The sequence below is a fragment of the Camellia sinensis genome, chromosome 8 (assembly GCF_055761805.1).
Source record: "Camellia sinensis isolate YWXY chromosome 8, ASM5576180v1, whole genome shotgun sequence".
Taxonomy (NCBI): domain Eukaryota; kingdom Viridiplantae; phylum Streptophyta; class Magnoliopsida; order Ericales; family Theaceae; genus Camellia; species Camellia sinensis.
The window spans coordinates 91,134,344-91,161,529 of NC_138968.1; the positions used below are offsets into that span (position 1 = coordinate 91,134,344).

At 33.1% G+C, this 27,186-nt stretch overlaps 1 protein-coding gene across 1 annotated transcript; it reads right to left on the reverse strand.

Annotated features, from left to right (window-relative positions):
* Nucleotides 1–665: 665 nt before the first annotated feature.
* Nucleotides 666–21,879, reverse strand: LOC114263253 (uncharacterized). Its single transcript, XM_082883017.1, has 9 exons — nucleotides 21,719–21,879; nucleotides 8,077–8,231; nucleotides 4,253–4,444; nucleotides 3,858–4,139; nucleotides 3,485–3,519; nucleotides 3,312–3,401; nucleotides 2,780–2,933; nucleotides 2,059–2,699; nucleotides 666–1,961 (listed from the first exon to the last, which is right to left on the reverse strand). The coding sequence occupies exons 2-9, from the start codon at nucleotides 8,189–8,191 to the stop codon at nucleotides 1,101–1,103; spliced, it is 2,370 nt and encodes a 789-aa protein (XP_082739143.1). The 5' UTR covers nucleotides 8,192–8,231; nucleotides 21,719–21,879; the 3' UTR covers nucleotides 666–1,100.
* Nucleotides 21,880–27,186: the final 5,307 nt, after the last annotated feature.

The following is a 27,186-nucleotide window of genomic DNA, read 5'->3' on the forward strand; positions in this document are numbered from 1 at the left end:
GTCCTCTACAACGTTATGACACCACCATCCAGTGTCTTCACCAATGGTCTGACACGACCATACAGTGTCTCTTATCCTCTTTTATTTTTATGTATTTTCTTGTTTTGTTACTCTCTCCAAACTCAAGTTGGTTAGTTCCTATCCCCCTTGAGTTTGCGGGGGGCTGTTAAAATCCACCTACTCTCCACCTACTTCACCCACTTAAACCTACTCCACTAAACCTAACCCACTACACCACTACCACCTCACCTACTCCACTAAACCTAACCCACTACACCACTACCACCTCCACTTCACCTACTCCTTACCTACTACACACTCACCCTCTTCTATATATAGGAATCATGAATCATTGTAATAGATATCAATATGTATCAATAATACAATCATTTCTCTTTATACATTAAATTTCTACATTAAATTTCTACACCATCATATCAAATTCTTGTTAAAAACGGGCATTGTTTTCCAGCCGATCAGATCATAACTATTCTGTTTTATCAGATTTAGAATCTGAGTGTCTGCAGTAATTTTGAATTTGATAATTTTGACACTCTAGACAAATCAACTTTAATGATGTTCTATATTACCTTAATTGTTTTCTCCACGTTTATATGTGTTAATCCAATGGTGCAAGCATACGCTAGAATTCAAATCTCAAAACAGATGAGAAATACAACACATTTATTATATCTGATCCGACAAATAGTATGTGTTTATTCAGGAACAATTTTTCCTGTACAAGAACTATGAACTCCAATCCAATTAAACTCTTGCACAATCAAAAAACACAAAATGACAAGCTTGATCGTACAATTTGCTAATATATGGGAAGTGTTCACAGAAGAACCAACTTAAAGATGAATAAACTCAAGTGAGAGAGATATAGAACAGAGACCCATGCCTTGAAATGTTGATCCTAGGTTCAGGAAGGGAAAAAAAAAAGGCACGTACCTTGTAGGCATACTTGCACAAGACTTATGAGTAGAACTCAGCAATTCTGATCTCCAATGCCATGTAATGGAGTGTTTTGGCACCCTTTTCTGCTGCCTCATCTACAGTTGAATCTGATTCTGTTATAAACTTGAATTAATCTGCTGCTACATGGGAGCAGAATTTTTGTCCGCCAATGGAGTTCTTGTGCTGGGCATGAACTCAACTGTCGTCGAAAGAGAGAGTGGTCCAGTCTTTGACAGCATATTTGGTGAAACCTGCTGGTGGGAAAAATGGTACCCCTTAGAGAAGGATGATGAATATATGGGGGCTCTGTCATTTTCAGCAAAATTGTCACCAAGGTGGGAATGACAGCAACCCCTCTTCCCTTCGAGCTCTATCACCGCGTCCCTATTGAGATCAATGACCTCCAAACATCTACTTAAACCATTAACATGATCTTCAAAACTAGGTATGTTTTCTTTTTCATTGTCATGAAGTGAATAAGGATCATTCTCAAGAGGGCGCCAGCTGGCCCTTTTATGTTCTTTCGTCATTGGCCTCTTGCTCTGTCCACCCATTTCATTTTTCAATATCCCTTCTGTTCTTTTCCTTTCTGCCTTCAAACTAGAATGCAGGCCTAGTTTTTTTGAATTATGACCCCCATCAATAGCTTTACTAGATCTTGAGCAATTTTCTCTGCACAATAGAGGAGATGTATCAGTCTGACCTTTTGAAGTTTTCCCTGGTAAGTATCTCGAGGTTGCAGACGTGCTGGACATTTTTGGGGAATTTTTATCTAGCTCTTGATTCTGTGCTGCATATCTGCGAATGGCATTCAAAGAAGGACTTATCACTCCATTTTGCACAGAACCAAGCTTTGTATCCCCATTCTCCAGTAAAATTCTAGTAGTCTGAAGTTTATCCGACCTTTTTCTGTTTGTCACCCCACTGATATTAGGCAAAGCACTCTGCGCTCCAAAATGAAACAGGAAATCTCCACCTACCGTCGACATCGTAGCTTTGTCCTGCCGAAGCAAATAAGCTTTACTTGATTGAAATACTGACTTCACAAGGTAATACTCATAACATAGAACTAAATAAATTGGAAGAAAATAAAACTACCTCATCAAAGAACCCAATCTTTGGTGATGGCATTCGGAGACCCGAAGGTTTGAAATTCCTGGTTGATTTTGCAGGATCATTAGCAGTTCCCCTAACTACTTCAAGACATAGATTTGGAAACCTTGTTTGCTGACTTTCTTGATCATCGAAACATTCATCATGTGGGCAACTCTGAAAATTTAATGCTTGGGTAGCATCATTTCCTAAACAAGCTCCTCTGGAAGTATTGGTATGAAAACTGACCTCTAAACAGTTGGTGCTTTGGTTGGCAGTTGATAATAATTCTGAGGACCATCCATCAATGGAGCTAGCAGGTGATTTATAAGAAGAATGGTTTGACATGGACAATGAAGGGGTGGACAAACCAGGATTTTCCAACACAATTTTGTCTCCTAGTGAGCACCTGAGAGGAGTCTTGGAGGTTGAACCAGAGGCAGCAAGTCTACTTTTCCTGAAAACTGCTTTACTTCTCGAGTTTGAAGAAGATTTCAACGCCGAAGCACTACCAGATGCAGAGCAAGAAGCTGATGAATCATTACTGGTGGTGACAGAAACTGAAGATGATGATTCAAGGGATGTTGTAGAGCTAGTGGAACATGAGTTCCCCAATCCATATTTCTTGGATACTATCAAACCTTTCCCTGTAACAGTCCATGCATTTTGATGTAAATTCCATTAGAAGTGGAAGAAAGGAACTTTTAAATTATATGATGGTTCTTACCAGATCCAAGGGTTGCAACTTTATTTCCCATTTTGACATGGTCCGCACCTAAGGAGATCTTTTTTCTTTGTCCTGCCGACACCATGCTCATCCTGCCTAATATCTTGGGTGACTTATGAGGAAACGAATTAGATTCACCATTCTTTTCAGCATCCTGTATTGATCAAATTAATTTGAGTCAGTTAATTCATATCCTAGAGTTACAGTTTCATTTCCTTACACAATCTTGTGACTAAATATCCAACATGTTAGACTACCAAAAGTTGGACAAACTTGTAACTTGTAAGTAATAAATGATAATGCAGCCTTTCAATTTGAGCAATCGAGATGATGAACACTTATGCACACTAAATACTAAAAGGATTATATAATCTCATTGTATTCGATTTATACATGCCTGGACAAACTTGTAACTTGTAAGTTATAAATAATAATGCAGCCTTTCAATTTGAGCAATCGAGATGATGAACACTTACGCATACTAAATACTAAAAGGAACTATATAATCTCATTTTCTTCGATTTATACATGCCTGGACAATTTGTGGATGGGCGACCTCCTTAACTCTTTTTGATCCTTGCATATAGACGCTTTGCCTTCTAGAAGTTGGTGTGGATTTCACCTGATATTTAGATATAAGATAACTTAATTTCTCAATAAATGCTAGAACAATTACAATGAAAGACTACAATCAATAGCACATACCCTATTTCGAGAGATGTCACGAAGTTTCTTCAAGGCTGAAAAGAAGCAATCATAGATATTGAGCATAGGTTTGTGATAAACAGATGCATAAAAAGGGAGACCATATAACATTTTTTACAAGACACTAATGCTATGTACCAACCTCCTAAACACAGGATATTATGCTTACAAAGCCTAAGAGTAAGAAAAGAATTTAGGACAAGTGAGGTTTCAATATTTCCTACTTCAACAATAGCGGAAGGCCCGATTACCCATTAAATCTCTTTGGAATACCTTAAATGCAATCACATTGCAATTCCCATACAAAATGAACAGGCAAAAATTTCTTCTTCCATTCACAATAAAATTTGTTCTAAATTTGCAATATACTTACAGTGGGTTTCCCGTTTGTGGGCTTCTCCAACTCCTGATTTGCAAACTGACTTGCAAATATTGGACATTATATTGGATTTCTCAATGGATGCTCTTATTTCTTCAAACAGATCAACCTCAGTGCTTTGGTTGCTGTCCAAAGAGAAGTCATCACTATCTAATGTAGATTTTGAGTCTGCATATCTCCACCTACACAGATCTTCTTGAATTACGGGTAATAGGTGAGCTTCAGCCTTCTGAAATCCTTTATTTATAATAAACAACTCCTCTGGATCTAGAACTCCTGATCAGGCATGAAGCATTAATGACTTCAAATTTTAACTCGCTCTAATCATATGAAATGAGTTAACATTGGCAGAAGGCACCAAATATTTCAGATTTCTTGTAAAAGCATACCTGCACTAGTGAAAAAAGCACTATCCCAAGCTAAACTTTTGCGCAAGTTGCTTGCTCTTCCCAACTCAGTGGATTCATAAAATAAGAGCTTTTGCTCCCTTTGCTCGAGTATTTCTACTGCATTTTTAGGTTCTCGAGAATCTGTGGTCCCAAACAGCTTGAAACCTTCTTGCTCATCTATTTTCTCCCACACTACTGTGAAAATGAATTCAAGAATAAAATGTTTCAGGCTAAAATTGAAAATGGAAGAATGTATCTGTTCAAGTAACTGCAGAATTGATCCTAATGTTGATGCAGAAACTAAGATCTATTGGTGGTTTTTCATGCAACCTAAGCAAATTAGAGTCCTTTAGATATTGATGTGTTAGTTATCAGGAAATGGAAGAGTCAAAGATGATGTAGAACTATGAAATATCTCACAAATAAAACAATATCAGAAATTCAGACCTACCATAAAGGAACAATTAAGGTTCTTAAAATTTTGCTCCCATCCCCGAAAGTAACTGAAGAATTAGAAACACAGGTCTATTCTAATGGATTGATTATTAGTCTTAACACTGATAAACAATAAAACATGAAAATTAGAATTAGAATATAAACATGCCTACATGGAGCAGAGAAATATCATTCGCCTACTATATAACCTACAATTAGATTATTAAAGAGTATTTCTTCCAATATACTTATGTTATCTCACATTAAGACATAAGTACAAACTATTGTATTGGCAGAGATTAGGTGACTAGTTATAATTTATAAAGCATGGATAGAGGGATACAAGATAGAGGTATGACCCAAAATGGATACATCGATACAAATTTTGAAAAAGTAGGATATGGATTATGTTAAAGGATACAACCTTATATAAAAATATACATAAATTAAAAAGTAATTTTGTCATAAATCTTTTAGGATAGACTATTTTTCTTTATTTATCTATAATTAGGAAACACTAATTTGGCAAAGCCGAGTCAGACTTTCGATTTCTAGAAAAAATTCAATAAAAATTGATTAATTTATTCAGATGGTGATAATTAATCAAATCATTTGAGAGTCACATAGTTATTTTATATACACAGTTACATATCCACCATGAAGTATGTAGGCTCTCTACTTCCAGTCGCACGTTCCGCATATAACTCCACTACCATCAAGAGTTGCAATGCTTCCCTACGGTGTATTCATGCACATAAAGTATGTGTTGACTTTCTAGTCTACCAAATAGTCTTAATTTTAAACTACTAGAAGTCATGGCACGCAAAAAAATTCAAAGTGTTGTATTGGTAGAGATTAAGTGACTAGTTGCAATCTACAAAGCAAGAAATGGGATACAAGATAGAGGTATGACAAAATATGGATACATTATTACAAATTCTGGAAAATTATGATATGGATTATGTTAAGGATACGACAATATATAAACATATATAAATTTAAAAAGTAATTTTGTGAAGACTGTTTTTCAAACTACTAGAAGTCATAGCACGCACAATGTGTGCATAAATCATTGAAAGACAATAAACAATTCTAACTATAAAATTTATGGTATAAATGAAACGTTACCAGAAATGATGCTTTAAATTACTTCAAAACATCAACAACCCAGTAAATTTTATAAAAAAAAAATGGACAAAAAGAAAAATAAAAAAGTAATCAACAAAATATTTAAAGTCTCTATTTAATTTTTTGTTTAGAATATCATCAATTTTTGTTTTTTTTCTCATAGGATAATAATACCATCATCAAATTGAAGTTATTTAATCTCTTTGTAACACATTTGACATAGGAAATTAATAACAGTGAATGAAACGAAAATTGTAGGCAGATAGATCACTATATCTAGCTAAGCATATAGCGACAGTGACTATGAAAACCTTCATACACATCACACAAAAAAAGTCAAAATAACTTTTATACACATACATACAATTTATGGTAGATGTATATGTACGTAAAAATGAAGAAAAGTCTTTTAAGTGATGTCATTTAAACAGAGGTGGTGATGATAGTATAAAATTACTGAGCAAATCCAAGGAGATAATTGAATTTTCTTCTTCTCTATACTATTGGTTTGGAGGAATTGGAAAGTCTATTCCTCTTTGATAGAGCAAATATATCTATATAATACACACAGAGACGATGTACTTTGCAACTCTGTTTTTTCCACTTCAACAAGAAACTGAATGACAATCATTATCTAATCAAAGACCCAACCTACCTTGAGGCCTTTGAGCAAAAATGTTACACTTCAATTTGCAACACTAGTAGAAGCAGGAAAACACTTGATCCATAATAGCACTGGCACCACAGACATCCTCCAATTCGTATAGGAAACCATTTGACTTGAAAGAGTGGCAAGTGAAAAGCAGTTTCGGGAGAAGTTGTCAGGATGTGAATTTGTGGTAAGTTGATTTTAATGTTTCTAAGTGGAAAGGAGTTTGTGAGAATTTTGATTATTGTCCATAACTTGATAGAAGGAAAATAATACACAACTTCAGTACATGATCGACACCAAAATGAGCCCCCTTATATATTAATATTGATAATATATTCATATAAGATATATTGAGGGTTCATTATGTCCACTCGAACTTGGACCAAATTTGACATACTTTATTCTCAATGTTTCCCAACTCTTCTTACCTGGAAACTACTCTTGTATTTATCCTAACAATTACTCTAATGCTATGCAAGAAATACTCAACTTTCAAAATAAGTTAGACACATGATCTAGACGATGCAGAACGTGATATGTGGATTTATTTATTTGCATTTTTTTAATTTACGTTTATTTTTTTATTATTATTAATAATTTAATTAAAACCTAAGTATATTTAGTTGCTTATTTTATTACAGATTAGGCTTCCAAATAATGACATGATTTACTTTGTTATTTTTAATTAGGGTTTCCTACGTTGCCTGTATATATGGCTCTATGTAATAGTTTTAGGTTAGCTTTGAGATAATAATATTGAGTAGTTAAAGGTTGTGGCCATTTCTGTGAGATTAAGGTTTTGACTGTTGTATCTTCTTCTCTCTTCTAGTTCTGCTCAAAACTTTTTGATCTTCTCTTTTAGATCAATTCTCCACACATTCTGATTTTAGGATCAATTGAATAGCCAATTTAGTACTTGTTTGAAATAAAATAAAATAAAATTCAAATTATAGATACATTTAAGAGGTATCAAATAGGTTTATGCTAGTATCTAAGAAGTATTGATATTCGATACAAATACAACTCTCATCCAGAAGTATCTATATTTCATAGGTTGCAATGAATGTCAAATCTAGAGGAGAGGGACTCCAAAATCCGAATCAAATTGGGTGGAAGAAGTTCGGGTGAATGCTGTAATCTTTCCCAAACCCTACAATGTTTGGTTTTGAAGAATATATATATATATATATAAACAAGTAGATACTAATAAACTATCTGATCAAAATTGGATTCTTTGATTTTGCTATTAATAAGCAACTTCACCCTTCAAGTACAATTTAAAGTCTTTCCCCTACATCACACAGTTACTTAAAGGAAATGACAAAAATCCAATAGAGATTTTTCCAAAAATAAAAAATAAACAATCCAATTGAGATCAAGAGAAGCTGTTCCTTTCATACAAGAACATGTCACAATTCACAAAATCAAGCTTCATCAAGATTTTCATAATTAACAAACATCAAAATAAATCCTCAAACCCCAACCTTCGTTTAGTTTTAGAATGAATTGGAAATTTGAAACCTGTAAAACAATTGTATATAACCGAGATAAACAAACACAAACGTAGATATGGACATAACTACATATAAGAAGGAAGATTAAGGAGAACCTGAAAGTCGAAAGTCTTGAAAGCTATCGCGCAAATAAGAAGCAATAAGAAAATCATCTTCAGAAGAAATATCAATCAGTTGAAGCTTTTCCATTTCAAGATTGTTCTCCTTCATTACAACAACTCCAATAGCATATCGAAATTCCACTAAATACCTGTATGTGTATGCAAGTATATATATGCATTTAGAGAGAGAGAGAGAGAGAGAGAGAGAGAGAGAGAGAATTTTGAATTTCAAGAGAATAAAAGTTGATTAATGAATTTAATTAAGAAATGAGTTATGAAAATTTTGGAAACAGCTGATCTGACAAGAAAAACAGATACTGGTTAAACCATCTCCAATCATTTATTAAATTTTTTATTTGATTTTAAATTTGAATAAAAATTTGTTTTGATATGGGTTATTCTAATATTTGAATAAAATGATTTTTTTTATCTTAAATTTTATTAGTCTCTCCATCTCAAAATATTAGTTCTTTTTTTTATTTTTTATTGTCCTAAAATATAAGTTATTTTCAAAAATTAACGACTAAAATAATATAAATTTTTTATTTTGTCCTTTTAAATTCATTAACAAGACAAAAAGTACAATTATGGCAATTGATATTTCCAAAAAAAATGTACTGTACTATCAAAGGGTAATTTTAAAAAATTATTTTTTTTAAATGTAATAATTGTATTACTAAAAAAATTAAATTCTTCAAAAGGGACTATTATTTTGAGGCGGAATCAAATTTTTTTTTTTTTTTAAAAAAAAAAAGAACTTATTGAAAATTTAGTGAAAGAATTGGTTCATCCTTAATTTGATAAAAAAAATTTCTTCATTGATTTGATATAAGTTTGATAAAATGATTAAATTTCATTTTCACTAAAATTTTTATGAAATTTAAATTTAACGAAAGATTTGATAAAAAATTAAATACACTTATAGGTAGGAGGGAGTGTGTGTATGTATGTGAAGAAGGAAATTATTCTAACCCTGAGGTGAATTACAGATAGTTTGGAAAGTTGGATATTAGCACATTTTTTTATTTATCTTTTTTTAGACATATTACCTTTTTTTTGTAAAAACTTAAAAAATATACATATTTAAGTTATTTTAAACAATCATTTATTTAAATCATCGACCAATGAAATATTAGTTTGACACGTGAAAATAGAAAGGAGCGAATGGTGTCAAGTGCTTGTACTGGTGGTGTGGTGTCTATTCAAGTGTCACAGGTGACTGATTAGCTTGGTTCATTTCGAATTAACGTTTTAATCCAAAACATCAAATCGAGAGGGAAATCTTGAATTTCGAGTCCCCGCAATAGATTCAATTTTTGGTTAAATTACATTAACCTCCCTTGAGGTTTAATGAATTTGTAAAAATCTATTATGAACTTTTTTAAATGGTATAAACCTCCCTTAAAGTTTAATTTTTAATTATATTGATCTCTTTTGGCATTTAATAAAATTGTAAAAATCTTTTTTGAGATTTAGAGGGTGGTTTGGCATCTTCTAAATAAATGTACTTTTTGACATTTTATAAATAAACAAAAAAATTAATAGAAAAGTAGAGAAAGTGGGTAGAAAAGTAGAGAGAAGATGTTGATAAATATTAATTGATGTGACCCAAATAAGTGTATGTATGCAAAAAAAAAATTACACTTTTTTAGTGCATACCAAACACCTACTTAGTTTTCAATTACAATGGCATTTTTTATAATTTAATGAAATTACATAAACATCTCATAAGATTTTTGAAATGACAGAACCTCTCAGAGATTTAGTTTTCAATTATACTAACATTCCCTATAGTTTAATAAAATTGCAAAAATACCCATGAAGTTTTTGAAATCGCAACAACTTCCCTTGAGGTTTAATTTTTTATTACATACTTCCTATTCTGTTACTTTGTCATTAAAAAACTAACATAAAATGTTTGACATCATCAAATAATTTACTTACATTTAATTTTACCCTTTAAAATTGTGTCCAATTACAAAGAAATAGAAAAAATACAATTCTTATTTGGGCACTCAGTCTATAAGTCCAAATCTTAATCTTGTTTGGCCAAAAGTCCAAGCGTTTAAATATGTTGTCCAAAATGACAAGCTTAAATAAGATGACCAAAATACTTTTTTGTATATATATGTTATTTTCTAAACAAACCCTACACAGTCGCACGTCTCTCTCTCTCTCTCTTCTCTCTCCTCTTCAACCGTCAACACAACCATTCTCACCCTTTTCTCTCTCTGATGTCCCCGCCGTGGTGCTCCGATCACTACGATCTCGCCGTCGCAATGGTCAGATCTCAGATCTCCTCCCTTTTCTCTTCTCTCTCTTCTCTCTTCTTCATCTCCCTCCTCTCTGGGTTATCGACTGTCGCAAATCTCTCTCTAAGGTATCATATTCTCTTTTTACTCCTCTCTCTCTCTCTCTTTGTGACTGTCGCAGCCACCGTGAGCGGCGGTACGCATCGGACATCATTCCCGACAACACATTGAGCACCAAATCGACGCTTAGAACAAACTCCGGATCATCGCCGGCTTTCACATTTCTCATATCCTCCCTTGGAAATCCTTCGTTCATCGTCAACATCCATCATCATCGCCATGGTTGTCGATCGGTACTTCGACAACTTAGATCTGCAACTCGACCGAGTCAACCTCATTCAGATTTGGTCTTGCGCTTTGTCAAAAGCCAATTTCTCGAATTTCATGTACTGATTTTCCATTTCTCTTCAATTCTCCGTTGATGAGCCTTTTTAGGGTTTTGCCAAAATTTTCCCTTTTTTCTTTTTGAAGTGTTTAATTTTTTGTGTTAATTGATGGTGATGGCTATAGGAATCGACGATCGAAGCAGTGCTCTTCTCTCAAATGGTGGTGATAAATGACACAACAATGAAATTCAAGATCTGGGACACCGCCGGCCAAGAAGGGTACCACAGCTTGACCCCAATGTACTACAAAGGTGCTTCCATTGCTATCATCATATACGATAAAAGAAATTTTTTCTATAATAAAATCTTGAACCTATCCTCTGATCATAAAATCTTTGTGAGTCTTTGATATAATAAAATCTTGAACCTATATATTCTCTGATCACATGGTTAAATTGGGTGACGAATTATGTATTTGTCCCTCTTTGTGTAGTTGGATTTTCTATGCCTTATCTGTAATCCAACTCTCAACCACTGAGATCATCAATAGATAAAGCCTAGAGAATACTTCCTGAAGAGGGCTTGCTGACAACTCAACATAGAGAATTTTTAGAGGAGATAGATGTTGTTGAATTTGAATAGATAGATTTTCAACAATAGTTGTTGATTTTTTTGTTTTGTTTTGTTTTGGTCTTTTTTTTTTTTTTTTTTGAAACAAATTGCAACAGAGAGAGAACAGATTGGGAAAATATTTATTGTTTACATATTCAATCTGGGTTCATTTTCAACAGATAGGAAAAAGATCATAGAATTTTAATAGATAGTTTGAACAGATAGTATTTTTGAATAGATAAATTTCACCAGATGATCAAATTTGGTCAGGTATTTAAACAGATAAGGAAAATTTGAATTAAAAACATTAAAATATTAAATAGACAAGGTAAAAAAATTAAACAATTCGGAAAAAATTAAACAATAGGAAAAAAATTTGAACAAATATGAAAATTTTTTAACAGATAGGGAAAAATTGTGAACAAATAGGGAAAAATTTGAACAGATAGTCAATAGATAAATTAAGAAGTAAAATTGAAAACAAAATGTCTTTCAAAATAAATAAAAGGACTTCTCACCAAACTATTTCACAAAGAGTAAACCTCTCATCAACAAAAAAAAAAAAAGAATCCACTAGGCCTAATGCCTTATACTCACTCTCCTTAGATTTTATCACCAATTTACTCTTCTTATTTTCTCAGTTTATTATGTCCACAGATACTTTTGATTGTGTATACCTCATTTATCCAAAACTTTCCTTGCACTACTATATTGTGTAAGATCTTTTAAAGTCAATTTATAACATATTTAGCAACGGTGGATTTACTCACAGATTCTATTAAAGACAATCTATAACATGTGTTCAAATTTTGAATAATTATTAGTATGTCTTATTGATTAAATTTATTTGCTTATAAATTCTGAGTGAATATTTTTTAACATATTTACCTCTCGTTTTGATAATTAACAAAATTTTGAGACTTTTTAGATGTATTTTGTGTTGGTGGACTGATCGTTTGGTGCTAGTAATAATACTAGAAATTTTATCGAAGTAATAAATGATTGAGACATTTTGAATTTTGTTTGTGAGTTTTAACTTATTTAAGTCTATTTGTGTTAGTTTTGTATTGCAATATGACGAAAGAATTGTAAGTAGTTGAATTGTATTTTCTTAAAAATATTTTTACAGTACTAAATTTATTAGTGAAAATTGAAGTAGGACCTCTTAGTAAATAAGTTTAATTCACATGATCAACTCGTAACTATCCCAAAATTTTGGACGTTTTAAGAATTTTTGTAGGAGAAATTTCACTTACACAACACTTTTAGCTCATTACATCCCTCATTTTAATTTTTTATTACATTTTTGTCCAATTATAAAATTATTATTAAGGACTAAATGCCCAAAACCTTCCTCTTCACATTTCTCTTTACACCCTTTCATTTTTCTTTTCATCACCACCACCACCACAACCCCCCTTTTTCCTTCACCAACCACCGCCACCTAGTGACCATCCATTCTCTCCACCAACCACCTCCACCCTTTCTTCTATCTCTCACTCTCTCCATCCATCGACAGATTAAAGAATATATATAAACAACAAAAAACAAACATAAATAAATAATAAGCAAGATTTTCGTGTTTAAAAAATATTAGGGTAAGATTTTCAATTATCTTAGCATAGTTTCGTATTATTTGAAAAATTCAAAATTCTTTTCGATTCTCACTCACCGAAAAAAGTGAAATTATTCGACATTTGGTAGTTGGACAATATAAGTTTGTTCAGACTTTTATAGCCAAACATATAGCTGCCCGGGTTAAGATCCAACACTTCTATACTCTTTGGTTTTAAGTTTTGTATTTGATTAGTAGTGTTGACATCTATTCTGATCCTATATTGTTTTTTGAAGTTGAGAATTTGTTTTTGAGTTATGTTGAAATAGGTGTGGGATATGGGATTTTTGGTGAGATTTTGGATGTGTGGACTTGAGTTCGCTCGAGCAGTGCTCCGGTTGCTCGAGTGGTATTTTCTTTCTCTCAGATTTTGGGTTATAGTCTATACTTCTGAAAGTAGGGGTTTCTTCACTAGAGCGGTGTTTTGGTCGCTCAAGTGGTCTATTTACAGTTTGTACTTCTAGGAGTTTGGTTTTTTCGCTCAAGCCTAGGGTTGCTCACTCGAGCGATATGTTGTGTCTGACGCTCAAGCAATCTATTTGCATAAAGTTACGAGGAAAGTCAATTTTTGCTCACTTTTTGACATCTCTCTCTCTCTCTCTCTCTCTCTCTCTCTCTCTCTCTACACAGATCTTTTTTCCTTTTTTGCTCTCATCTCTGTCTAGAATCCTTGTTTAAATCTTCCGTTCTTGCTTGATCCATAGATTTCTTGATATTCATGCTTTGGGATTTAAGGTTGGGCTTGAGGAGAGGATCATTTTAATCTGAGAATTTTGGGTTTTCGTCTTCGTCGATTTTGGGAAATGTTCATCCTTCCTCTTGCTTTGAGGTAGAGATTTCTTTAATAATTTGCATGTTATTTAACTTTGCTATGTGATATTTGATTAGAGTAACATTTTGAGGGATTTGGGTTTGATTATCGTATGTTTTGATGTTTAGAGAAGGGCTTTCGTAAGGTTTTCCCAAAACTCAATTTGGGAATTCAAAATAATGAACTATATTAGTAATGGATGAGTTGGTTTTAAAAAGAATGAAAACTCCAAATCTTTTACCCAAACCCTTGATTGGTGTTCAAGGTTGAGAAGTGAATTATGATGTTGGTTTTGTTGTGGAATCATGGTTTTGAACTATATAGAAATAAATGAGATTTCTTTGAGAAATGTTAAGATAAGACTATTCGTTGTGAAAATGTTGTGGGAGTGATTGGTTATATTTTTTATTTATATATTGTCCATTTTGGAATATACTGAATAGAGATAATTGTTTTGGTTATTGGTGAAAGATAGCATTGCTTGTTGTAGAAATTGCATGAGAACTAGGTTAGCTGAAATCCATCCACTCATGCATTCCATTGGAGCATTATTTCTTACTTATGCATTGAAAAGTATCATTTTGAGAAAAATGGGTGAATACCATGGTGAATCTAGTTAGGAGGTGTGGTTATGGTTAATTAAGTTGGCCTCTGTGTCCTTCGTGAAAATCCAGAAATTTGCGCTCATTAGGATGCCTTCCTTCCGGTTAGTTGCCAATAAAGTGGCTTTGGTAGTGCTTTCAGAGCCTACTTCCTAACACGTACCTAGAGATTACCAGTGTATGTATTTACTACCCTTTTTTTCTATTTTGAAGCAAAGGTATATAAAACTGTGATTTGAACTCTGGCATAATATTGTTTAAAAAGAGAAAATGCATGTCTTTGTAATGGCATCTCATATGCATTTACCATATGGCTTTGCTAAACATTATACATGTCATTAAACTTATCTCTATTGGCCTTTAGCTCACCCTATGTGGAAACCAACTTTCAGGTGCTGATGGTGTATCTCCACTAAGGGGATAACTTGGGAGGACATTGGAGTTGCACGCTCATTTTTTTTGCAAATTTGTTTTGTGCAAGCCTAAGGCTTTCCTTATATTGCGTTTTGATCCACGTAACCAAGAGAAGTCTTGGAAATTTGTAGCCTTTAGGGTATGAACTTGTATTTATTTACTTTTGTTCATACATTTAGGTCACATGATATCAACTCATAATCCAGGATTAATAAATGTATTAACGCACGTGCTGTCTTTTGTAATACTTTAAGGAGGTAAATGAATAAATTATAGTTTTGGAAATGTTTATGATATTAAATGGTTGAGATTGTTAAGCTTCCGCATGCATGTTCGAGGATTATGAGGCGTATCGGTTATCATTGTTTCTAGGGTGTTACAAAACATGACTAATTAATCAATTTTTGCCCGTTTGGTAGGACATGAACAAACTTGATTTGATCAGCCATTTCCTACCAAGCAAAAAGTTTGTTCAGCCATGTCCTGCGGTCCTAGTTTATCGAACAAAACACGAACACAGAAAAGGTACACCATGAGGTCCTTTCACTACATTTTCTACATATTCCAAATGTGAGTATGCTTTATTTGTACACTATTGTCTTATTAAACTTTTATCAAATGTGTCATTCTTAAATTGTGAATGGGACATCATTCTAACATGTGCACTATTATCTTATAACTTTTGCCAAATGTGTCACTTTTCTTAAAATATGACAATGGGACATTTGTGTACTATTGGCTTATTAAATTTTTGTCAAATGTGTTATTCTTAAAATGTGGCAATGGGATATCATTCTAATGTGTGTACTATTGTATTAAACTTTTTGCCAAATGCATCATTCTTCTTAAAATGTGACAATGGGACATTTGTGTACTATTATTTTGTTAAACTTTTGTTAAATGTGTCATTTTTAAACGTGACAATGGGACATTCTAATGTATGCACTATTGTCTTATTATGTTTTTAGATGTGAGTATACTTCATTTGAGAGATTTTAATGTAAGATAGGACTAATGAGTACATACGAATATGTGCGAGACTAAATGGTTCATAAGTCATGAATATAGGATTTATTAGTAAATGTTCCTAAATTTAAATTTCAGAAATATAATACATTTAGTGTTGAAAGTAGTATTTGATTCGTTACAATACAAATAAGATTATCCTATTGGGATGCTAATAAAAATATTATATTACATTTCACTTTTTATTTCAATAAACTAAACATTACTCAATATTAAAAATAATATTACTCTCTGGTGAAATTCAATGGAATGAATGATTAAATATATGATACAATTATAAATGGTAGTATGATGGGATATAAGTTATATAACATGGGATAATTAGATGAGATAAAAAATATATATATATAGAAGAAAATTATTTACAACAAAAAGTTTATATAGGAAAAAATATTCATAATGAACTTTCAACAACATTTTTAAAATTATAAAGACAATACCGATTGTATTTTTAAATACAAAGTATGTATTTAATGAAACCACAAACATACATAACCAAATTCGGTATTAATCAAACCAGTAAAATACAAAATTAATTTTGCATTAAACAGAACCAAAAATATACAAAATATAATCAATATTAAAATCATAACAAGAAGAAAGATGCAATACATCAGAAATGCCTCTTTCAAAATAATTGTGCGCGCCATGATTCCGCGGTGTTGGTGATCAAAATAATCACAATAATGTTCTGTTTGTAACAAATCAGACATTACACAAGACACACACAAAAATTCTAATCTATATCATGTATTTGAAAAGGAAAAATGTAGTAAAACAATTCTTTATAAAAATGAATGTCGAATTTGTCTTAAGATTGTTGGATTAAATGCTTATGTGTACCGTGTGAAACATGTAATAATTATACCAAATATATATATAGAATATAAATCTGGAAATGAAATCAAAGTTGATCGAGACTTGTGTTGAACACAATTTCTTTAAGACAAATTCGTCCCCAACTACGGTGCTCACAAGATTTTAATGGTCGTTCGTCTCAAGAATACAACAATCGAACCTTGCAAAAGCAACACAACCACTGCAAGTCTGGCGAACCTTACTATGCAGAATTCTCTTTTACAGAAGAAGTACAGAGCGCCAAAGAAGAGGAAAAACTCAAGATGAATTCGATGTTTAATGAATGCAATGGGGACCTGATTATATAGAAAAAAATGGTGACTGTTCGAACAGTCATAATGACTTCTCAATGAAGAGAAACAATTCTTCCAATGAATAAGTGCAATAGAACAGACATGATTATTCTTTCAAACAGGTTTGAATTTCGTATTGAATGTGGTTCAATTTTGACCCAAATAAATAATGAATTAATTTAAATCAAATTAATTTTAAATCAAATAAACTTTGTTTTAAAACCAAACTCAAATGGTTCACTTTGGAGTCAATTTCTCATTCACCTATTAATGGTTTCCCCTGAAATGAGCATCTAAGGCCGTTTAAAATAAATAGGGTCACGAAGACCGCTTAAGCGCAGGAAAGACCGCTCAAGTGGTGTGTCTAGGGGCAGTTGTAAAAAACTCACACTTGTCACTTCGCTCGAGTACAAGACTTACCGCTCGAGCAGTAAACACCACCTCTTAGTATCTCAGACTGTAGACTAAAATACTGGATGATCCAATTTTGCGCTTGAGCACAAACATGACTGCTTGAGTTGTCTATGCAGTTTAACAGGCCAAAGAGAAGAAACAAAACACTCAGAATCACAATAATACAACTCAAATGTGTTTGTTCGCGGGATTGACAATATAAGGGTCCTAACAAGATCTATTTTAGATTACTCATAAGTTGTTGTATTAGGGTTTGGGTTTCGAAATAGGAGCTATGGGGTAAAGATCTCACTCTTCTAACTTAACTAATCAACTCAAAATTGCACAAACTCTTGATCCCTTTCAAAGATGAGGTAGAGGGATGCCTTTATACGCCATGGGAGCCTTAGAGGCTAAGAAGGTGTAGCTTCGGTTCCTACATGGCTAACTCACAGCGCCTTCTGTCCAAAACGCAACACAATCTCAAATGAAAAAGGAATCTGGGATGGCTGACCGCACATGTGGCCGCCCTTCCTCTTGTGCAACCACACTTGCCCAATTAGGGCACACATACAACCATAAACTCGATGTGCAAAATTTCATGTAGACATGCGGATTTTTCATGCAACGTACAAACTGACTCTCCAAGAGTGTAGCCATGTGTTGGTCAACCTACTGGCCTAGTTGGTTCCAAGTCAATTCCTTGATCCTTGGGCCTGCTTGTTGATCAAGAAAGCCCAATTAACTCCCAATTGACGTTTTTAATGAAAATCAATCAATGTTTTTGAAAATGTCGTCAATTCATATTCAACCGGACATTTCCTCATTCCTTTCTTCTAAGTGGGACCAAAAAGGTAGATTTGAATACAAATTAGTCTAGAGGTAAAATGTTCATTTTTTGGAAAAATATAGTTTTGGCTTAAAACAGAGTGATATAGCATCTTGCAGCAACTTCAAGTATCTCTGAAGACAAAGTTTTACCATTTCATTATCAGGAAGCATGCAAGCACCTAAGTCTTAACGGTCAGTCAATATAGGGTGTCTATAGTTATTATTTTTTTGAAACAGATCAAGATCAAAGTTTCATTTTATATGATTATTATTTTTTGAACCATTTTATCCTCAATTGTGGAAACTCGAGATGAAGCTAAAACCCACTATCATGACCTTAGTTTCAAAGATAGTGTGGAAACCCGAGATGAAGTTCAAGCCCACTATCATTACCTTAGTTTTTTCAAGCCAACCGTACGGTCTTAGTTTTTTTTTTCAAGCCAACCATGCGCCCTTAGATGCTTATCAATTGCTTGCTTTGCACCTAAGCTAGCCTACTTAAAAGAGAGCGGGGCAAGTTTTGCACACAAGCAATTTTAAAGAGAAAAACACTCTAGGGAGAAAAACTCTTGGAGAATGTTGATAAATGACTTCATTTGGTGGTTTGGCCAAATGAGGCCTCTCTTTATATAGGGAACGTAGCCTTCTAGGATTATTCTAGAATGTACAATTAATGTGGTGTGTGGAATCCTCTTAGAACCTTCCACAACCTTTCCAGAACTATCTAGAATCTATTCTACAATGTTCTATACAAGTTCTAAAATGATAGACAATATTATTGCATTCTCTTAATCCTATCGGAAGGCTCCGGATCCTTCCATTGGCCTCCAATGCGTCAAACCTCCTCTGGTAGGGATTTTGTGTAAGGCACTTGACAGGTCATGACAACACACTAATGTAGCACCTGTATTTTTTTTTTAATGTTTTAAATTTTAAAATATCATCATTTTTATTTTACTTATTTTGTTTTCAATAAAACTTAAGTGTCTGTTTCGTTTGATTTTTCAAAAACTATTTTAGATGAGTTTTTATTTACTTTTAGTGGATTTTACTCAATGTTTTTTGTACTTTTTAGATGCATATAATCAAGATGCATCTAAAAAGTAAAACAAATTGACTAAAATATTAAAAGAATTACTCAAATCAAACAAAAATTTGTTTGGGCTTTCATTTTTTTTAGTGATTTTTTTTTTCATACTATGGTTAATTTTTTTTACTTTCTAGATGCATCTAATTTTGATGTATCTAAACATTTTTAAAAAAATAACTAAAATATGAAGGGAAAAAAAATAGCAAAAACAAACGAAAATTCATCTAAAAATAATTTCTAAAATCTCAAAGCAAACAAAGCCTTAAAACTTATTCATCGAGATTTATCAAATATACATTTATAATGAATTATTGTATACATTCACTATTATTAAAAAGGGGAATTAAAGATAGATCCCTCTGCATATTTTTATAAGAGTTATGGAACATTGAAAGATTGCATACTAGTTAAGGTCCCTGAATTTTAAATTTTAGTAGGACAAGGAAAAGTTTTGAGATAAATGGTGAAAATATTCTAAAAACACTACAACAAATTCCAATTTACGTTTCTCTCTCTCTCTCTCTCTCTCTCTCTCTCTCTCTCTACCTTGCCTCAACCATCTTCCCATTGACGCCACTACCGCTATTGTTGTTCATAACCACTATTTAGATCTAAAATGAATCGTTGTCATTTGCAATCACAGTCCATATTTGAACTGAGTGTCATTTATATCTACAAACTTGTTATTGCCTCTTCCAAATCTACCACAACTGTTTCTAGATCCACTACCACCACTTTCAGATCCATCACCACTACTATTCAAATCTGAAACAAGTCATACCATTCGTAATTACATTCCAAATCTTTTATTTCTATTCTCTCTGTAACACTTTGTATTCCTTGGACTAGTGGAATTACTCTTGACACTCTTATTATTGTACTTGGAGCTGCTTTGATTTATTTTAGAATATTGATTGAAGTGGTATCATGATGGTAAAGTAGGATTGAACCAAAAACATTGATTCAAATAATTGTCTTATGAGTAGTTTTCACTCTTTTTCCTTTTTCTCTTTCCACACTTTGAATTTGGCTAGAACCATTGGAAAGCTTGCTTCCGGGGCTTCGATTTAGACACAAGAACGACCCTCGAGCCGTCTGTGCGAGTTACAGAGATTCTGGGATCTTTCTTTCACCACTCAAAGGGCGGGTTCGGGTCGTGACACTTTTTGATCAAGCACCTATAACTTGGTCATTAATGCATAAATTTTTGCCTTGAATACAAATTAAAATCCTTGGGGTGGCTTGGTGGTTTGATTGATTTATTTGCTTGATTCTGGTGGAAGGTGTTTGATTGAATGCATGGTGGCTTGTTTGGTTTGCTTGATTTTGGTGGAAGGTATTTGATTGAAAGCACAACTTGTAGTTGGGATGATCATAAAAGATTACCAGGGTTGGAAAACTAAAAAAAATTTAACCATGTAATAACCAAGAATAGCTTAAATAGTCTTCATCTTTTAGAATAATTTTGAAATTTGTTGTTTGAAAAAAACTTTTGTACTCTAATGATGTAGTGCATCATCTAACTAGATAAGACTCTTTAATTTTCCATCTGCTGTATAATTTAAAATGGGTTCTAATAGTGCACCCTAAAAAAAGTTGAAAAGGAAAAAAATGGCTGTTAAGTGGCATATAATTCCCCATTTAGTTGTATTTTCTTAGCATTTTCTGAGCAAATAATTGAACGATTGACTCTATAGATGCAACCCAACTTGCATAAATTATGAATCCGCAAAGGAAGTTAATAGTTTTTCATTATTTTAGTCCCAAGGAGAAACATAATAGTTATGCCTAGGCTGAACTTTTACACTATTTGTCATTGATAAACATAAATTCATCATTTTCATTTCTACAATGTTCGTATCTCATTATGTTTATATATTTTCTTCATTGTTCTCAATCATTTGATTAAAAGACATATCTACAGATTAGGAGATTATACAAATTATTTTCTACATATTAGGCTTGTCTTAAACAGTGTAATTTCTTATATATGCTTCCCTATGATGGTTTTTATGATTGGAAGAATTTAGAAACGTGTACTGTTACATTTATCAGTGACTCTTGTTGGTATTTTTTAATTATTTTGGGTTTCTTTTATAGGTGTGGTATTCATTGCTTCAAAATTTCACTTCAGAATTTCTTAATGCAATATTATTCCCCTTCTTCTCTTAATTTTCGCTCTGATTCCTAACAAAAATTAATAAATAAAACAATGAACAACAATTAAGGAAACTTCTACAACATATAGCAGACACTTATAATGGGCACTAGGTTGCGTGCCTTGCACACAGCCACTCTCACTAGTATGTATATATATATATATATACGAGAGAATCATAAAAACCAAATCAAAAACCCTAATTTTTCAATTCTCAATCTAAATCCTCAATCAAAAACTCCAAATCAAAAGCCCCAAACCTGTTAATTTTTCAATTGCAAGTTGGAGGATGAACCTGGCTTCGTCGCGGAGGACGTCTTGCCTTTCTTCTCTGGTTCGTCTTCTCTGATCCTCTTCGGTCTTCTTTCTCTGCGTTTTCTGTCTTCTCTCCTCTTCTTCAGCCGTCGCACTCTCTCTCTCTCCCCCGCTCCGTTTACATGGGTGATTTGGTAAGAAATGATGCAAACATTAACATATGTAAAAAGAAAATTTAGATAATTTCAATTTATTTGTCATAATTTAAAAAAATATGGAAAATTTACCCATAAGTCCTAGTTTTTGAAAAGTTGAACCATTTAATTCTAAAAGTTTTCTTATGCTCCATTTAGTCCCATTTGCACATCAATCTAATGTTTGAAACATTAATCTGATGTTCGAAATCTAATGTTCGAAACGTTAATCTGATGTTCGAAATCTAATGTTCGAAACATTAATATGATGTTTGAAACATTGTAATGGGACCTTTCAGTTTACAAGAAAACTTTTAGGACTAAACAGTGTATAAGTTATTAATTTGGGATTTATTAGTGCATCCCCAAAAAATATATCATAATTAAATGTAACATGAGATATAATTAAAATTTTATGAGTCATGATTAAAAAAATTGATTATAATTAAGAAATAAAATGATATAATTAAAGGTGCATATAATTTAAAGAAATAAGTGATAAGTGATGATGACAAAAGTCAATTATTTTCTCATGTTTTATTATAAAGACCATCTCTAGTGATGAATTAAAAATTTTATTAAATTTGAATAAAATTTGATTTGATATCGTTCACTCTAATGTTAAAATTAAAATTTTCATCAAATATTTTTACATCTCCAGTTGTCCGAGAAAACGTCCGAACGGATGTCCTAGAGCTCGTTCGAGCATGAACAAAAAAGCTGTCAAAATTACTCTTGGTGGACATCCGAGAGGATGTCCGGCCTAACAGTAAATTTAAATTTGATGAAAGATGAAAGACTCCTTTCATTTGATGAAAGTTTTAGTTTTGCCTCTATTTGATAAGATTTTGGTTACAGGGTTGAAGCACATCATTTGGCGCTTCTCATCAAATTTGAAATTTGATTAATCATTTTATGCTGGATTAGAGATGCTCAAAGTGAGAGATTTTTGAGATTTTTATAAAATAAAAATAAATAAATAAAATTGTACTTACAAAAATAGAGAAAGTGATGTGACATGGTTTTGGCTTTTTTTCCCACTCTCCAAATAAGGCATAAAGTTTATTTTAATTATTATCAAAAGTAGTAAGATTTTGTAAGAAATAAATTAATTGATTGTAAAATATTATAATATTAAAAAACTGTCTCTTAAAACACAAAGAAAGAAAAATAAATCTTACTCATATCACTCTCTCATATGCTTTTCTTTTTTACACATCCAAACATGATAATGAGAAAACAAAATCATTTCACTTCATTTCTTTTATTTTCTTACCAGGATGAGAGACCGTAGTAATTTTTTATTTTTTTTTCTCACCCTACGATCCAAACGGATTTGTCTCCTTTCTCACTCTCTACTTTGTGATCTTTTCTTTCGTTGTTTTCTTTTCTATCACCTTTTTTTAGTGTTGTTAATTGGATCCCCTCTTCTTTGAACCCCTTCACCTCTACTTTTTTTTTTTTTTTTGGTGGAGGGGGGGCACCTCATCCAATCCCAAAAGTACCCATCTTTTTCAACCCCTACCATTACCACAAGCTTTCTACCAACAACTCTTTTTTCCCACTTCCGGCAACCCTTGTCAACCATTCACCACCTTTTTTTGGCCACACAACCATTCCAGCCCCTCTCCATCACCTCATTCGCACCTCATCACTACCCAAGTCCCAGCTCCAGCGACTCTCTCGAACCCTCCATTCACGACCATCAGCGTTTTTTGCAATTTGTCTAGATCTGGTTCGATAGTCTATGACCAAACCACTACCATTTGTTCGGTATTTGTCACGACCCAAACCCGCCCCTATAGGTTTAGCATCGTAATCGGCTAGTAATCCATGATTACCGAAGGCCTGTTTAGCAATAAAAACAATAATACAATATAAAGGGGCTAGCGGAAGCCATCCAATAATCTACATCGTCCAATGAGCCGTGAGAACCTGAATGGGAAAAACTTTTATGGACACAACCACATTCATAGTCATATATATATACATACCAAAAACACATATACAAGGTAGCATACAGGTTAGGGACCTAATCCCTTCACCATAACTATACAATCAAGTCTTAAACATTCACTACATTAACAGGGACAAAAGGGTGAATCTAAAACACCCCAAAACAGTCTTGACTCGTGTAGATTCGGAACCTCGATATGAGGCGCGATGGTTGGCTTGACAAAACAGGAGCTTAAGTCGGCGCGTCTAGCTCTAGTCCGGTGTCTGGCCACCTACATATATATATAAACTGTGAGCTATAGCCCAGTGAATAACAAATGTGTAAAGAGGTTAAGAACGATGTCCTTTACAGTCTTTGAAACAATCGATTAGCATTAGAACATTGTCAATCAATATCATTTGTCAATCAATCATTCAATTCGATCAATTCGATTCATCATATTCATTAGGTCAAACGTGGTACATCCAATAGCAACAATACACTAGGTATTAAAAGACCGAACAATCAATTGATGGCCATCATACAATAGTTCCAAGATTTGAAACTAACAGAGATCTATATAACAATAACGATGTCAATAACAATAACAATCACAATACGCTATGGATGCCACGAATACAGTTCAAAATAGGATCATCATTCAATCGATAAAAGTATCATTTCAGAAAGCAATATGATTTATCAATCTGAAAATAAATACGATCGAACATATCCTTACAACATTGTTACTCACAGATCACAGTGCTATAAGCAGGCCAATCAGCTTTTTTAGGTGCAAAACCTACACAGTTACAAAACGAGCGCATACTAAATTACATATCCAACTTTGGTAACTTAGCCCATTTTCTTGCTTTAGTGTAGTTCCAGTTCATCATTCCTCATTATGGTACCTTAAACATGGCCTAGGAATGCCTAGGATGGAAAGAGGATGCAAAAATGTACTTGAAAATGTTTTTCAAAATTTGCTGAAAACAGGGGTCTCGCTCGAGCGTGGATTCCTTCGCTCGAGCGAGCATACCGAATGTGAGTGATTGCTCGAGCATAGACTCCTTCGCTCGAGCAGTCTGCAAAAATGTGAAAAGTACTGGTTGCTGAAAATCTCCGCTTGATGCTCGCTCGAGCATGAGACACAGTTCTTCACTCGAGCGCAACTCTCGTCGCTCGAGCGTGCTTCTACACACGCAAAATTCTGAGAGCTTGCAATTTACGCTCGAGCCAGCCTTCTGTTGCTCAAGCCAGAGTATGAAAATGTAGGTGGTCGCTCGAGCGAGGAAGCAGAATTCTGGGTTTTCTAGATTTGCTCCCAAAGTTCAAACCATGGATTAAACATGCCAAAACTCATCCTTTTGGGCCAAAATTCTGGAAAATACTTAGAAACTCATAACACATTATGATTTAAAGATCATTTCATAAAATTAAAGCCCAAAAGTATGCCAATTGTGCACAAATCAACTTGAAAATGAAAGAACATGGTGTAATTATGCCATGCATGTGTTTATTTGAATTCATGGCATCCAAAACGTGATCAAATGAGCCATTCTTTCCAAAAACATGATGAATTCTTAGATTACAACTATAATATGAACATGCATGAGAGAATTTCATGAAAACAACTTCAAAATTCCATGATAGGGATATGCATGCATGAATTAATTCTCAAATCTACTCTTTAAGCTATTTTCTTGACTTTAGTCCCTAATTTCCATGAATCCATGCATTAAACAACTTCAATTCACAATTAAAAGGGTAGATTCCTACCTTAAGTCTTGAATTTCCAATTGTTGTAAATCTTTCAAACCCTCTCCAATTTCCTCTAAATTTCAAGCAATTCTCTTGGTGGGTTTAATTTCTTCCTACTCTTTCTCTCTCACGTTTTGTGCAAGATGATGGGGGTTAAAGGTGTGTCAACATATGAAGAAATCAAACAAATGGCCTTGTAAAGGCCCACCAATGGCAAATGTGTAAATAACTTAAGCTAAAGTAATTTAACATTATTTATTCTAATCTAATTGTTCTATATCAAATTTCAATTAGACTTACCATAAAATTCTATAAATCCTAATTAGCCTATAGCACAAGCCAATTTCTGAATCGGTTGTCGATAAGGCTGTCAATTCGTAAATCGAAGTCAAAACATGAACATGTCTTTTCTATATTAAACAGATAAGAATGCATTTAAAGCAACACACTCACATAATTAATTTAGAATTTCATCCTAATCATTTACTTAGTATGCTTAATCATGAATTAGCGTTAACCATGAGTCGGGGTTGTCACAGTATTATATGTCCAAACTATTACTATTTGTTCAATGGTCTACATTGCACATATCTAGTTTGATAATCTATGGCTGCAACACCAATATTTGTTCAGTGATATATGTTTAAACTAACAGCTTTTGTTCGACACTGGTTTTTCGAACCAAGCACTATAACTTTGATCTCTCTCTATTTGTATCCCTTTTCGAGGTGCTACAATCCTCGGAACCATGTTATGAATAAATTTGTTACATGATTGTTGTGTACTACCCATTTGTATGGTACATTGTGAACATTTACATCAAGTTAATCTCTAAATAATAAAGTGTCTTCTAGTTGTAGTTCGATTTTAATGTAAACCTTGACTACTGGTTTAAGTTTGACTGTTTTATGATGTTAACAATTTAAATGTTCATATAGACACTCACTAATGTGCATGTGCATGTAATAGATGTTGCCCCTAAATTTCGTCGAAGAGGAATAAAGAGGATTACCATATCAAAAATGATAGTGTACTAACAGAGAGAATCACCCACATCAACAATGGTCATGTTAATTGTTGTGCGGAGAGCAACTAGAACACTTAACCACCTTAAAGGTTGATGATAGCTATAAATATTGAGAACAAGAACTAGAACAAGTATAGAGAATATATAAAGAGAACTAAACCTAAAAGACACCAAGAATTTACATGGTTCGGTAAAGCCTACCTCCATAGACAATCCCACAAATACTAGTTTTATGGGTAAATTACACGTTGCCCCCCTGTACTTTGCAACAGATCTCACTTTGGTCCCTACACATGAAATCATGACAATCGACCTCCTGCACTTTCAGTCAAATCCTATTTTGGTCCTTACATATGAAATCGTGACAGTCAACCACCCGCACTTTTGATCAAATCTCACTTTGATCCCTACACATGTGTTAATGTCCCCCTTCTGTTACTCTATTGTTTAAATCTTTAACAAAATCCAGTTATGTGACAAGAATGTAACTACAACATAAGGATAAGAGACAAAAATTATCCCTATTTCTCACTAGTACACACTTTGTTTTACATGATAAGCATATGAGAGTTATATATATGTTCGTATAC